We start from the raw sequence: 15,081 nt of genomic DNA, 5'->3' as shown, positions 1-15,081 counted from the left end.
TGGGTTTTGTGCCTGTTAAATCACACTTGGTGTTTCTGCCTATTCAGTCTGAACACACCTCATCAGTTATCTTGTCTGCTGACACCAGGATTCTAAAAACATCTACCCACAGGAATGCCACAGATAAACTTCTGCAAACTTTAATGTAGTCCATGAGGCCTTGGGCTGCAGCAAAACCTTCTGGAGTCCATGTATGCAAATAAAGTCTGTCACTTGTTGCCTCTTTGGTTTCTCACACCTGCACTACAAGCATTTGTTAACAATACAAGTGCTAGCAAAAAGCACTGCCTCACCAGGATTTGGGAAATTTCCAAAAGTAAGGCCACTTTTTTTTCCAATCTTTTTTCACTCTGCTTTTAACCTCACAGTAAAGTCTTCCCCACTAGAGCCCTATCCAAATGGATCCAAGTGACAACCATCCCCAGACCACCAGACAGCCCAAGTATTTACTCTGCCAGACTCATAATATCTAGGCCCTGTTAGGCTTGGAAAGAGATTGATATTGGATTTTATTTTAGAGTAGTATTATAAACTGCTTCATCTACTGGCAAACAGGCACTTCAACCTTTTTGAACTAAGAACAGACCCTCAAACCCCATTTTTGAAACTCAGCTGCTGGGTAGGAAACAACTATGTTTTCTAGGATCTTTAAAGGGGACTTGGCTAGGAAGCAAATCAGAATTGAGCTGGGACTAACCAGGGTAAAGGTTGCTTATATCTGCAGATTACCCCTCTCTGCTTTTCTAATTCACTCACCATGCCTTATCTTTCCATTAATCTTTAATAAACCTTTTGGTTAATTCCCCAAACACATGCAATCTACATGACAGCAGGAAACAGTGCAAAAGCAGTCCATGGATATGAGGAAATAGGCAGCAGAGGAATCAAAAGGAGGAAAAACTTTCAGGATTAAAACTACCCAAACTGCAGGTCAGTGGAAAATGATGAGCAACTGGCAGAAAGCAGCAGTAAGGGGCAAAGCAGACAGGAGTGAGGGGCTGTTAAGGGTATTAGTATTTATCTGACCATTGGAGTCATTCTCTTATTGGGCCCTCCTCTCTTTTCCACTCTGGATACACTTCGACAAAAAACAGGCAACCAGATTTCAAACTTGGAGCCTCTGAAATGTGGAAAACCCTCTCCATGCTCACAACAAGGATATAGCTGGATTAAAAGGCAAATGTAATTTAACCCACCCCAGCAAAAATGATAATCAAATTATGTTGCCTCTAAATATGATAAGTTTGGGACTGGGCGCCTCAGGGGAAGAGAAGGTGTCTTGCAAACACAAAGAAACATGTTATAGGAAAGTGCTAAATCAATGCATGAATTACGACTTCTACCCTCCCTCTCTCCCCCAGGGTGCTTGATAAGCTGCTGCTTGCTTCTAAAATATCTACTACCAATGTTAGGAACTGATTAAGCAGCTTACAAAGCACTGGGGGCTAATAGACAGGCCCACCAGGGAGACTGCAGCTCTGGAGTTAAGTAGCTCGCTTTTTCATGGCTTGATTATTAAAGATGAGATAGCAGAACATGCTGAAAAGATGTGGAAGCAGTTTCAGACCTCAGGCAACTGGCCTTTTTATTTTATATATGGAATCATTTCTAGCCTGTGATTTTACCAGCCAACAAAAGCCACGTTTCCTGTTGTTCTGTAGTCTCCAGCTCTGAGGGGCATCTGAACTACCTCAACCTAATGTGTCAGCTGAACATCCAGAGCTGACTATGCTACTCTTATCCTGCAGAAAAGGCACCACTAGAGAAGGGAAACAGGTGAAAGAAGTTTAAATACCGTTTTACACACCACTGGCAGCAGCATTAGTGTGAACACAGAGGTGCCCAGGTCAGCCAGCACACCTCACCTCATTGCTTCCTCCACTTGCATCTCAGCATTGCAGCACACTCACCTTAGATTCTCTAGTCTCCCTTTTTCAGCTCTTTTTTCCAAATTCTTCTTGTGTAATCTGTTACATAATAAAATTCTGCTTCTCAGGTAAATGTACTTCAAGGTTCTTGCTTAGTTGAATCAATAACAATGCAAAGACAAATTCTGCTGGCACATTACCTCTCCCATGGTCACATCTGTCATGGTAACACTGCATGGCTCAGCTCTGTGTAGTAGGCTGGCTGAGGTTTGGGGGAAGGGGGTGGGGGGGTTAGGGTCCACCCTACCCCCTCCTCATGGCAATGCTCAGCAGATTTGTAAATAATCATGTTGCATTAGGGTCTTTACCAACTTCAAAATTCCAAAACAACTACTCTTTCAAGCAAAGAAATATTTACTACTCATCACCTATGGGCTAAGACTGATGAGAATTTATTGAGCAGATGAAAAATTTCTCATAGCAAAGTTCTCTTTACAGACTACAGCTTTCTTTCACAGTGTCTTTCCATCCCTATTTGAACACTGATGCTCTAGACTTTCATCCCTAATCAATGTCACCGTTAACTCATTTTTATACTAAACTACAAACCACAGAAACAGCTTGGAAGTACAGGTATTCCCTTAGAAGGGAAATGTACATTTAGTTCTGAAGGTGAGAACAGGCTCCATGTGTAACAGGTAGAATAAACCAAAGACACTCACCTGCTGAAGGTCTGCCAGAGAATAAAGATGGATTTGTTGAAGAAGGTACTCTCTGGGAAAGATCCTGAAAAGAGACAAATGGGTATGTGTCACACCTTTTTGACTGGGAAACTCCTAAGCTTCCTCTCCCCACCAAATAACAGCAGGACAGTGATGTTAGAGAGAAAGAAACTAGAATCATATCACCCTCTAAGCACCACCTGTTTTTACAGTTTTCTGCATGGGCACAATAGTCCCACAATAAGAGGAATTTCTGTGCCAGTGTCATTCTCATATTGTCAGGTCATATACTGAGACATTAACAGTCACTGAAAGCTCTTTCTGACCACAAACGATGAGTCTTTAAACAACTAATGCAGCAACAAAAATAAATAATGCAAACAACACATTAGAAGTATTTCTTATGGTCTCAGACAAGATTCTGGTCTGCAACAAAGTTGTAACACTTAGTTTCACATGTGATTTATGGTTTTGTAACTGAAATAACTATACTGGGGGAAAAGGCCATGCAGATACTGTTCTTCCAAAATCAAGCTGACTGAAATCAATTCCCCTTTCCATACAGAAATATATGTATTGGTATAGACTCTGTAATGACTTACTTAAGAAAGCAACATTTACTTTACATTAGCCCAAGTTTCAGGAAAGACCATTGCTTATATACTGACAGACCTGATCAGTAAAGCTAAATTACAGAAAACTGAACAGAGAAGAGATGCCCTAATTAGACTGATAGGCAGTAAAATGAAAAACTGGGTTAATATAACATCACAGAGGGGAAAAAAAGGACATTGGAACTTAAGTGGATATTAACTAAAAACATTTATGAAAACATATGTATCTGCTATAAAGATGTCAGGAACAGAAAAAGAACATCTTTGTGTGCATGCACAGAGAAGCTGCAATGACATAACCAGCTAAACCACAGAACAAGAGAATAAAACTACCAAATGCAATCTTTCCACAGAACATGGATTCTAAGAAATAATGAAAATGCACCTGTTTCTGATATTCCATTAGTTGTCTTAAACAACAGCCTTATACTGATACTTTTGAAAGCTGTACCGAAAGGGCTAGGACCTCTCACTGCAGCTAAGGTGGGCAGTACAAATAATTCATAATTCCTTTTGTACTTTTGAAAAAAATTTAAGAGTTATCGGGGTAGGAGGAGAAGAGTTTTGCAAGCAAAGCACTGTGAACTGCAGACCACCCATCTTATGGCACTCTGCTGGAGCAGGACTGTGCCATTGCTCCTTCTCACTCACCAAGCATATCCACTCTACCCACCCAATTCTCAGCTGCAATCTCACTAGGGCATTGCCATTTTTCCCTTTCAGCTCTGTAGGTTTTACTATTGCTCCTTTTTCAGGGGACTGTGTTGCAGTGGCTCTGCTGCATCACACCTTCAGAATACATTTGGCACAATGTCAAAGACCACTGCAAATCAGTCAAAATCCAGACATCAGACTGGAATTGCTCATTTGCACATAGCAGACTTATTAAAAGATACGGAGTCAACGCTGAACAACATTTTGAAGCATTAGTATTTTTTCAGCTCAGATAGAATTTCTTTCATTAAAATTTACCGTCATTCCTCCCTATCATACAGGCAGGCCCTAAACAGCTTTGCCAGAACCTGTATTATCTGCTGATGCCCTTACAGCCCTGCTAAGGAAAACAATTAGCTAATGAAACATTTCTTGTTCAGCAAATAGCATGAATAGCCCGTAATGCAAAAACTGTAAATGACTAGTATTGATGACTAACATCACACTCCCCCTGCCTTCAAGGATGGCATTTTATTTCCTTATCTCCTGCAAGTTCTAACTCCTAGCAAAAAGTGTGCAGGTGAAAAGCAAACTCATGATCAACCAAATTTCTTCATCAGACAAGTCTCAGCCAGCATAGGCCCTGGTGACAAATCCCTATACCTGTCCCCTTCCTTAAAACATGCTGATTTGCAGCAATAGCTCTGCAGAGCTGGTATCCAACACATACCTCCTCCCTTCCAAATCTCCTTCCAGGAAAAAAAAAAGTAGGCATTACTCTCCCAGTTTTATGCAAAACATTTATATACATACATATATATTTATATATACACACATATACTCAGCACTTAAGGGAGGGGTGTGATTTTATTTCCATTGCTACAGGAACTGAGGCATAAAAAACCCCTCAGTAAGTAAGGCTGGTGCAGCTCCAGATGTGCAGTCCTTCTACTGACTTGAACAATTAACATTGGTTCTCTGTGGTAGGCCACAGAGGAACAGCCAGGCAGCCAAAGCTCACGAATGCAACAGCATTTACAGAAGTCATGAAGTAACCAGGCCAGTCCCTGCATGATTCCCAGTAAATGCAGAGGTGCAAAACACTCCCTCAACATTTGCTCACACCACCAAAGGTGGAAACCAGAGCCCCATGACTGCGAAACCCTGAAGTTGCCTAGAGGAGGCAGCTCAGCCCCCACTCATATAAATGAAGTGCTTTCACCACACCTGTGGCAAGCTGAGCAACTCTACAAAAACAGGTCTTGCTGTGCTGCATGTTTGCAATTCAGTTGTTCTCCAGAAAATTCCTATTAGTCCTGTTTGGAAAGAAAAACCCAAAGCTCAACAGCTACCTGAATGTAACTGGGGAAGCCACCTCCCAAAAATGCATCTGTTCATTGCCAGTTTTTGCCAGCCTCCAGTGGGTGGGGAACAAGAGTATAACAGGCACCAAAATACCAAACCCAAACACATTTTCAAAAAACCCTCATAAAATGCAAGCAAATCAGTTGGGGCAGGAAATCCATACAGATCAAGTCCTCCAGTGAGCAAGAAAATGACTGATGGCCAGTTTCCAACCATTTGCTTGCCTGCACAGGTTCTCTGAGCCTAATGAGGTCATGGCTGATACAAAGTCCTGTTCCATAGGAGGCACACAGGACTAATTCAGAGCCTCTTGCTTCCCAACACAGAGGCCTCCTCCCATGCAGCCAGTAGGAAAGTAGTGTCTATGCTACCTCTGTCCTTCTGTCACCTACAACTGAAATTGTTCAAAGGAAACCAAAGTCAGTAGAGAACAGCAGGTGAGATGGGGCTCACACAAACACCACACCACGGCATTAGCATCCAGAGAAAGTACTACAAGGCCTCCAGATCAACTCAAATTCACACTCGTGTCCAAAAATCTCACAGAGACCCAGAGCAGGCTAAGATAATGTCACCTAGGAACACTTCACTAGAAAATATGTGTTTAGTTTCTGCACAAGGTTGCATCAGGAGCTTTGAGCATGCTTAGATTAATACAAGGCCTGGATACAAAAAGACCAAAATGTGCCTGAATATTACTTTTCCCTTAATATAAAGGTCTTTTATAAACACCAAATGGGAAATCTCCAATTAGTCATTTGAAAGCAAAATAAAATATGTCAATTTTGTAAATATTTTGATTGATGTGATACAACTAACTAGATTTCTTTTTTTAAACTGGTCAATTAAGAGCATTCAATAAACAGTGGCCTTTCAGTCAAATCTTAACACAGAAAAGAAACTGGAGTGAACCAGACAGAGGTCAAACGCAAGACGTTAAGACTCATCACAATAAAAACTCAAACCTCTGCAGCTTCAGAAGGTGACCTGTGACCCCTGAGAGGCAAATGGCATCAAGTGCATGTCCCACTAAAAGCACCTCCTAAGCTTTCCCAGCTTGGAAACTCCCGGACCAGTTTCACCACTGGTGAGTCACAGGACTGCTGTGCTGTAAATCCTGGCTACCAGTCAGGGTTTAACCTGCAATGAACAAACCAAGTTCAATGCTAACCAGCCTCTAGCTTTGCCAGCTACTGTGAACAATGAAAACCAATGTCTTATTGGTTAAAGGTCTTTAAACTGCTTTATTGTTATGTCCTAGATATAAACACAATCAATGCAAGCAGAAAAGAAACACATCATCCAGGACTTTGGATCCAACTGAAAGAAAGAAAGGAGCATTCTCAGTTTCTGATTATTATTCTTTTTTGCTTGATACTTTGTAATCTGAAGTACAACCTTCAGGCAAGACAGAAATTTCATCTGTTCCTTCTAGGATGATCTTATCAGGTAAGTATTTGCACAAACAAAGGTTATCTTTTAGTGTCCTCCTGCAAACAGAACCACTGATAAGAATTTGCTTTTTGCATTTGGATCAAGTGTGTAGTCATGGTGCTTTGTTAGCACTAAGTAATTGCTCTGCATTTAAAGCCTGTTTATCACCAGCCTAGGTAATTTTTCTTTAATGGGTTAAATACTCTGACAGCTCTGCTAAAGCTACAACAAATTAATCTGCCTATGCCTGACACTATAACCAAAGTACAAATGTGATAAGCAGGGGGAACTCTTCTTTTTATAGTGCAATCAAAAGAAATCAAGTTAGGTGACAGGTGGGCACAACCAAGTCTCCTTTTTACCAAAAAGCCTCTTAAAACCTAGGATGTGAGGGAGGAAGGGAGGGAAGGAGGCACCAGGTTTCAATGGGTCTGGTTTGGCCAGGCTGAGAAGCATATGATGACTGAGCTGTGACTCACAGGGGACGCAGATGACCCGGCCCAGCACAGCACTGCGTTCAGCCTCCCCTCCAGCCCTGTGCAGGAAGCTGCTACACCCACAGCTGGCACAGCACCAGGGTACCAAGTTCGCTTCCTCCTGCAGCACAGCTCATACCCTGGCACTGCAGCTTACACCTTTGGAGCTCAGCACTACCCTGCACAGCAAAGCAGCTGAAGGCCAGCACATGCTGATGAGCACTGTTCCTGTGGGTTTTGGCCCTGAACAAGGGGCAAGAGCCCTCTTTGGTCCTGAGCCTGCAGCCATGCACCAGCACCAGCTGCAGCCACGTGTGGGGCAAGGACCTGTGTGCACTCTGATCTCACTGAGAGCAGCTCCAAATTTTCAGACTTACTATTTGGTTCTAGAAGTACAGAGGGGTATCAGTGAGTTGCTAGTTATCCCAAATACATATGGCAAGGTAAATAACATTTCTTGCTGGGTTTTCTCTTGCAATTCATTTGATATGGACGTTGTCAATTCAAGGTAGAGAACAGCATCAACAGTGAGGGGGAAAGGCAGGATTTTTCCAGTGTTGTTAGTTCTTATAGCTTTCTTCAGGCTTTTTATTTTGTATTCCCTTGGTAATCTTAGCTCCTGTAAGTTTATTGGGAAAGAAGAACCCAAACTTTCCAGCCAACTAAAGTTACTCAAAAAAGTAGGGCTTTGGGAACTTAGTGATTTTAAAGTCAAAAGGTAAAAATAAATGAATGAATTATAACCAAACCAAAACACTACTTATTCATTCAGTTCTTGTGGCACTATACCAGATTTTTTTTTCTAATTCTATGAGCTTATGCAAAAAAGCTTTTGTGAATCACTTCACATTCATGAGGAATGAACACTTCTGGTTATGTTCTGGGAACAGTCACTCCCACATATCTTCAGCCCACACTAAGTGCTAGATTTATTAGCAAGCATGTCCAGGTAAGGTATTATTTTACGTTGTTATGAAATTCCCCATGAGCACTCCTATGTTAAAACAGTTACTCTTATCATCCATCAGCAATCCTGAACCAGTTTACAAACTTCCTACTAAAATACAGTACACCAACTCCCTCTCCTTTGTGGTTCCTTGAGCAAGGTTACAACAACATTGTGAAATACAAAAATTACTACAGATCTAACTCATTAATCAAGTAGCACTGTTACTAAAAGCAGAACAGATCATTAGAGACATAGTTTCATTTTAAATCAAAATAATTTAGAGCTCCCAATTAACTTGAAATTAAGAATAAGAAAATGGTCTCTGCTTTTGTCAGACACCCTTGAACCTTTGCACTTTGCTGCTGGAAGTTCTGATATAAAAATACGGGGATAAAAATGGCACAAGTCATATTTAACAGTGTCCACATATAATAGGAACTTGTTTTTAAATAATTGTTTTCTTGAAAGCAACTGGTCTCAAAAGGTGAATGGAAATTACCAATGTAAAAATGATGTAATATCACTCATCTCTTTGACAAGGAGATACAAGGTGTGTGTTGTCATCTTACTGCAAAAGTCCCATACCTTCTTGGTGATCTCTCATAGGGCAGCTCCTCAGAGCACTGACTCCTCCTTCCTTCTTCTTCACAGCACAGCCAAAAAAACTCCAGCTCCCTTCTCAACTACCTAACCCACTCTTTTATAGCACTCATCATTATTGGACACACCTGTAGCCTATTAAGGGCAGGCCTGTTCCTAATCTTTAGTAATTAGTACAGCTGCAACTCCTCAGGGGTGAGATTGCCTTCTGCACTATTCTCTTACATTCTATCCCTCCCCAGGTGTGCCCTCTAGACCATAAAATGCTAACATGAACTTGTAAGACCCACCTGTCTTCTGGTGGACTTACCATGGAAAGTTCTGGCAGGTTCCTCAGCTGATGCTTACCATGGTAGAGCATTAGCTTGTGCTTTTGACCTTCCCTTGACATGAACAGACAGCAGCACTGCCTCCATCATGGCTGCTCTGGCACACATCTCAATGCTTCAGCTGTTTGTTACCTCTAGCTGAAATGAAAGCTCAGATTCCACCTAACACCATCCCCTCAGTCTTAGCCAAACACTTTTTAAGATGCTAATTTGCAAGATCCTGTGTGCACAGTTACATCTTCCAAAAGAAAGAAGAGTCGAAGCAAAGAGGTGAAGATAGTCTGTCTGTATCAGCTCCATCCACAGGCAATTTTATTTCAGCTACTGCAATGACTACAGGCATGCAGGATCTAAATAAACAACAAATGCGTTGTGCATACTTCTCTGCATTTATTTTCTCACCTTTCCTCACTTTGGGTTGTTGTTTGGTCTTAACACTTGTTCTTCCTCTAAGGATATGTAGATATCCTCTTTGAATGATTTTCTCTCTCACCCTCTTTCCAACCACCCGCGCGACAAATTTTCTTCTTCTGTTGGTCTTGCCATTATCTCAGAGCCCTGAAACCACATCCTTCTGTTTCATCCCTGCTCACACTTTCTTTTTGCAGTTTACTGCTTTCAGAATCTCTACCTTTGTTCCCCTGCTTTGGAATTTTCCACTCCCCAAATGCCCTAAACATTGCAAAGAAAATGGAGAGTCTCCTTTGACAGTCTGGAGATGACTTAATGACCTTCTGTTGTCTTTGGTCTGAAAGATGACATAGCCCCAGCTTCACATCCATGAGGTATTTGGAGGTATAGTGATTGCATTAGACCAATCAGTATTCCTGTGATGTGTTTAGACAGGTTCCCCAGTTGCCACACAAATATTTTGAAAGTAATCTATTCCCGTGTCAGAAGTGCTCTAAGGCCTCAGTGTAGAAGTGACAGGACTCTATTGTTCAGCACAACTGAATCTGGGCTTGTTCCACCCTGTGCTGACAGACCAGCAGGCTCAGCCAAGAGCACACATCTGCAGCACTGGAGCTGTACCTTTAACCTCCTGCTGCTGTACAGGAGAACTGTATCCTAGAGCCTGCTAAGTGATGCATCTAGCACTGCAGTTTGGCTGGGCAGAACTGTTGTATTGCTGTTCTGGAGCTGACAGACAAATGGTATCAGACTGAGATGAGTAACAAGAGGGAAGTTTGTCTATAAAGTTTCTCACCACCATTCAGATTTACTTACAGTACCAGGGCACTGCACCAAGCACTAATGCATAGGGGAATGTGCTGCAAAACATTTACCTTGTGTCACTACCATCTGTCTAAAGTATCTGGGCTAGCAGCACCTGAACTGCAAGTTTAGATGTACAGCTGAGACAGCAGAGAGCCCAGAGGGCTCCCCAGATGGAGCTCCAAGGTTGGCCTAGGTTACCCTTCCCTACAGTAGATATGCAAGCATCTGAACACTACCCCAAAAATCATTCTGCCAGTTCCTTGACTTGAAGAATCTTCAATCATGACAAGAACAAAGCAAACCCAGAACAGAACTTGCATCATTCATTACAGTTTCACAGAATACCCTAATTATTTAATGGACTCAAAGATCCTGTTTCCTTCCCAGCCATCCATTTTAATGACTCCATCTTGTTTTGTGTGGGCCATTCATTGCCCATCTGCAGGTGGTGGTGGGATCTGCACAACACCACCTGCACTAATTCTGTTTTGGCTCTAGGTTTCAGACCCGTATGCCTCTGCCTGAACAGCATCCACACAAGCAAGACAACAAAAACAAGCAAGAACTTGTTCAGTAAAAACATTTTAGTCAAATGACGTGTTGCAATACTGACAGTTACAGCTAATTAGGCATAACAACATCCCTTGTAAAACAGGGAGCTCAGCAACAGGTTGGGAATCTCCTCTGGCTAATGTCAGAGGAACACTGCTCATACATGCTGGTGGAGGGCCTTATTTCACCTCCCAGATAAGTCCATATTCCTTATTTTTTTCCCCCCGCACATATGAAAGTGTAGAATCCAGTGGAGCAATAGGTGAGAATAAATCACTATAACTGACAAAGACCATTTTTACTGTGAGCCTTCTAGTTACTATAATTAAGGATTTCTTCTGTCTTTTCCTTCCTTTTTTTCTACTTTGTCACTTGCGTCTTCAAGGTTCATAACGTGGTTTCAGTCCTGAGTTCCCTGCTAGATGCCAAGTTTCAAAGTTCTCAAGGCACCTATCTAGGCACACCAAACATTATAAATAACATTTCCACATTTAAGCTAACTGGATCCTGAGCTAACCTGGTTTATAGCCATCTGGAATTCTTCAGAAAAAAGTGACTGTTAGCATTGTAAACAGTTTTGTCTTCACAGAGGACACCAAGAGTTTCCAACTTCATTGCCATCTTCATTTTGTGATCTGGGCTGAAGAGCAAGGTATAGATTTAAAGTAGATGATAATGCAAATAGTATTAATAAAAGAAACCTCAGGGTGATCTGCCTTTCCCTAATAAGGCAGGCTCTATCAGTGTCCCAGAGGCAGCAAGGTGCCAATACAATTAATCAGTCTGTTTTTAGTTCTCTGTAGACAGCAATATTAACAGTTTGTTTCAGTCTGTTTATATGGGCCTGACAGGTCTTCAAGATGCAGTGTTCACTCTCTTGTGATTAATAGTCATTCACATACTAAGGTGAAGACCAAGCAGAAAAAGAATGTTTTTAGAGGAGGACAGATAACTGGATTCTCTCTCTCCATCTTTCACTTTTAATTAGGAAACAGTACTAAATTTAGGAATGCTGTCTCACCATATTGTTTAAACTCCTCCTTTTTTTGCAACTTGCCCCTGGGATGAGCCAAAGGAAAATTTAAAATCACATATTTTCTTTGTTTACTTTCCAGCTGTGCTCTATAAAGTCATCACACTGGTAGTGAATATCTGCACACTGGGATACTGGATGAAGGCAGCAAAGCCATTGGGAGCATTTTGTGCAAGGAATAAATCCTTATGGGAAAAGAACTTCCTTCTTCTCATCTCTGCACATCTCTTAGGTGACATCTGAGGGAACAACTGAGCACCAAATTCACCTCAATGGAGACTTCACAAACCAAGGAGGAGGCAGACTCTAAGGTGTGTACTGTACATTCCTTCAGGGGCTTTTACACTTGTAGCAAGTCCTATCCAACTGGAGATGCTTCCCCAGTACAAAACCAAACCTTTCTTGGGCTGGGGCCCTTCTCTTCACCACACAGCTTTAACTGCAGATGGTGTGAAGAATAAGAAAAAGGAGCATCAGGAGCATTGTTTCCCAGTTCCCCTTCTAGTCGTTTCATTTTGACACAGGGATGTCTTCTCTCCTCTCTGCTCCAAAAGAGCACGCTCACATTTCTGTGATACATTTTGTCATTTTGTCCACTCCCTCTTCTATTTCCTTAGCAATTGTCATCTCTCCATTTTGGAGGCAGATTTTGGGTTATTCCTCTTTTGTCCTGATTTCTTCATTAACACAATTTCCTGAGATTTTTTTCCTTGTTTGAAACTCCTTCTCCTGGCTTTCCCTTTTTTACCTCTAGTCAATTGATTGCTATGCTAGGCCTCCTTTGAACTCTCTTCTTTTACTGTCTTACCCAAGTCCATTGAATTCCTTGCCTCCTTCTGCCTATTTTAATCAGAAAGCATAATTTTCTTTCTTCTACTTTTTCTAAACAACCTTCAAAAATCTTCTTTTCTCTTCAGTTTTATTGAAGAGAATGGCATCAAAAACCAGCTCTGCAAGAAAATACCATCATCCTCTGGAGTAAAAGAAAACCATGCTAATTTTTAAAATGCTGTAAGCTGCCCTAGCAAATAATAGGAATTGAGTAGTAACACATATTAACAAACACATATTAACCCACAGTGCAATGCTCTCCATAAACCTGTTGCTGTATCCTTCTCCTTCTTGTTCTAGGTAGTTCATAAAAGCAATGACACAGGTTATGTACCCAACAGCAGCCCAGCTCTCCTTACCTGGGATAAAAACACCAGTTCAGTCTCCTCTCCCTTCCAAAGAATTCAGGTCCCTAGAACACCGTGTTCAAAATACAGTTATTGATGTCACCTGCTTCCTTGCCCTTTGGCAGCTCACCATTTCAAAGCAGTGACTTTCCTACTTGAAGTCTTGTCTTAAAATCTGGGGTACACAAATGCTTACAGATCCATCAGGTCAGCTGCATGTGCCCAGAGCCACTCACTTCACAGTATGGCATGGGAAGACACATCTTTTCATTTCTTTTGGAGATCCACACCAAGAACTACTTGGCCTTTTTAAGATCACAACAGTGGCTTGACAGTTTTAAGAAAATTGTTCATTTTTACCTTGTTAGAAAAATGCAGTAGCAGCTGAATGGACTAAGATGAAGTCTAAAATGAAGTTTAACTTTTATAAAACTCCTGTTTTCACCACAGCAAACTCAATATGAAACACCTTTTGCTGTGCTGTGACCATGTATTTGCCAATAAACAAAATATTCAGTGCAGCCATCTCATGGATACTGGCTGAGCAAGAGACCAGCATAAATCATGTGCTGGGTCAGGTGCCAGGGGACTGCATGTGACTTCTGCCTCTGGCAAGGTCATACCACAGAGGAGAGCAGAGGTGCTGGAAAGGTGGTTGACTCTGGCCCCCCTCATGCTTTGTCACAATGTGAGGTGTTTCAAAGATCCCTGCAGTGATTACCTCACTGTGATGCCATGGCAGGGGGCATGAGTTAGCAGATCTGACTGAAAATACTCACAGCCAGAAAGCCTGAGGAGGAGTAAAAGATGCTCACCACAATGTGTAATGCCCCAGGGCTAATAGCTGTCAAGAACAACTTCAGATATTCAAACACTAAAACATCATTTTCTTTGGCAGAGGATAACCCAGCTTCCCAGGGAAGTCAGATACAGCACAACACCTTTCTAAATGGGTAATGCCTTCAGAACCAGAGTGTGAGAGAAAACAAAACAGGCAGCAGGAAAGACAACAGGCCAAGGAAGCTCCATCCTTGTGCTGCAGGCTGGCTGTGGCTCTTACCTTCTACGCAGATCCTCAGCCACCGCTGCCCTGCAGCTGAACAAGTAGGCTCGCAGGGATTTCAGCTGCTGTCTCAGGCGGACAACAGTTGCCAGAGGTTCAGCATGACTGTACAACATGGGATTTTCCTGCTGGATATCAATTAATGGCTCCTCATAAACATATTCCAGGAACTCTTTGGCTTGCTTTGACACCTAAAAAATAAAGCAGTTTAGTTAGGCTTTTCTCCAAACTCTTTCTAAGCAGATCTCCCCCTCTGTGATCTGTCAGCTATTCTATGCATCTGAAAACTTAGTCTGTTACCCATTAAAAATGGAGACAGAGTTGAGAGAGATCCAACTCTCTCTGCTTATAGCCAAGTCAGACTTCATCAAGCCCTTCAAAACTGAATGTATGAGATACCTACTTACCCAAAGTACAGTGATATCTGCAGTCACATATGCTTTTGCTGCACAGTAACATAGCTTACATAGCTTACTAGATTTTTTTCAAGTCTAAAATCTGAATAACCAGTTTCTTCCCTGCTAATATTTTTCTGTTTGTTCACTGCTTTCTTTTTGGCAAAAGTCAAGTTGTTGTGCTTTTTAAAATACAATTAAATAAAACTGAATCTTATTGGTATTACTCCCAAAGTTCCATCTGCAAGTTTTTCATGCATTTTTCATGATAGTGCCCTGTTTTATCTCCACCTGCAAAAAGCTACTGTAATCTCAATAAATGAACCGGACTTTTGTTCCTTAAGTGAAAAGGCCAAATTCCCTCTCATTTCCGATTTCTGCATTTTATCACAGCTGGAAAAGAGAAGATAGGATTACATGAAATGAGCTGCAAATCACCTGAAACTCTGCTACAGAAATATTACTGGTTCCACTATTCAATTAGTCCTCCTGGACCTCTAAGTCAATGTTTACACTGAGACAAGGGAGGGATGAGTTAGGCTAACAAAAGTAGAAAGGGCACACATGCTACAGCCTCTTGAGATTTAGGAAGTTATTTCCCTTCTGGTGCTGTAGGTAAGAACTATATACA

General features: G+C 41.6%; 1 protein-coding gene across 1 annotated transcript in view; it reads right to left on the bottom strand.

Annotated features, from left to right (window-relative positions):
* Window positions 1-15,081, bottom strand: part of PLEKHM3 (pleckstrin homology domain containing M3) — a 63,868-nt gene that overhangs the window by 24,663 nt on the left and 24,124 nt on the right. The window contains exons 4-5 of the mRNA XM_058809844.1: window positions 14,053-14,246; window positions 2,591-2,654 (exon numbers count right to left, since the gene is read on the bottom strand). Of these exons, the coding sequence (XP_058665827.1) occupies window positions 2,591-2,654; window positions 14,053-14,246 (258 nt within the window). The remainder of the gene's footprint in view (window positions 1-2,590; window positions 2,655-14,052; window positions 14,247-15,081) is intronic.

The sequence above is a fragment of the Ammospiza caudacuta genome, chromosome 8, assembly GCF_027887145.1.
Source record: "Ammospiza caudacuta isolate bAmmCau1 chromosome 8, bAmmCau1.pri, whole genome shotgun sequence".
Taxonomy (NCBI): domain Eukaryota; kingdom Metazoa; phylum Chordata; class Aves; order Passeriformes; family Passerellidae; genus Ammospiza; species Ammospiza caudacuta.
This window is presented reverse-complemented; position numbering and strand designations above follow the sequence as displayed.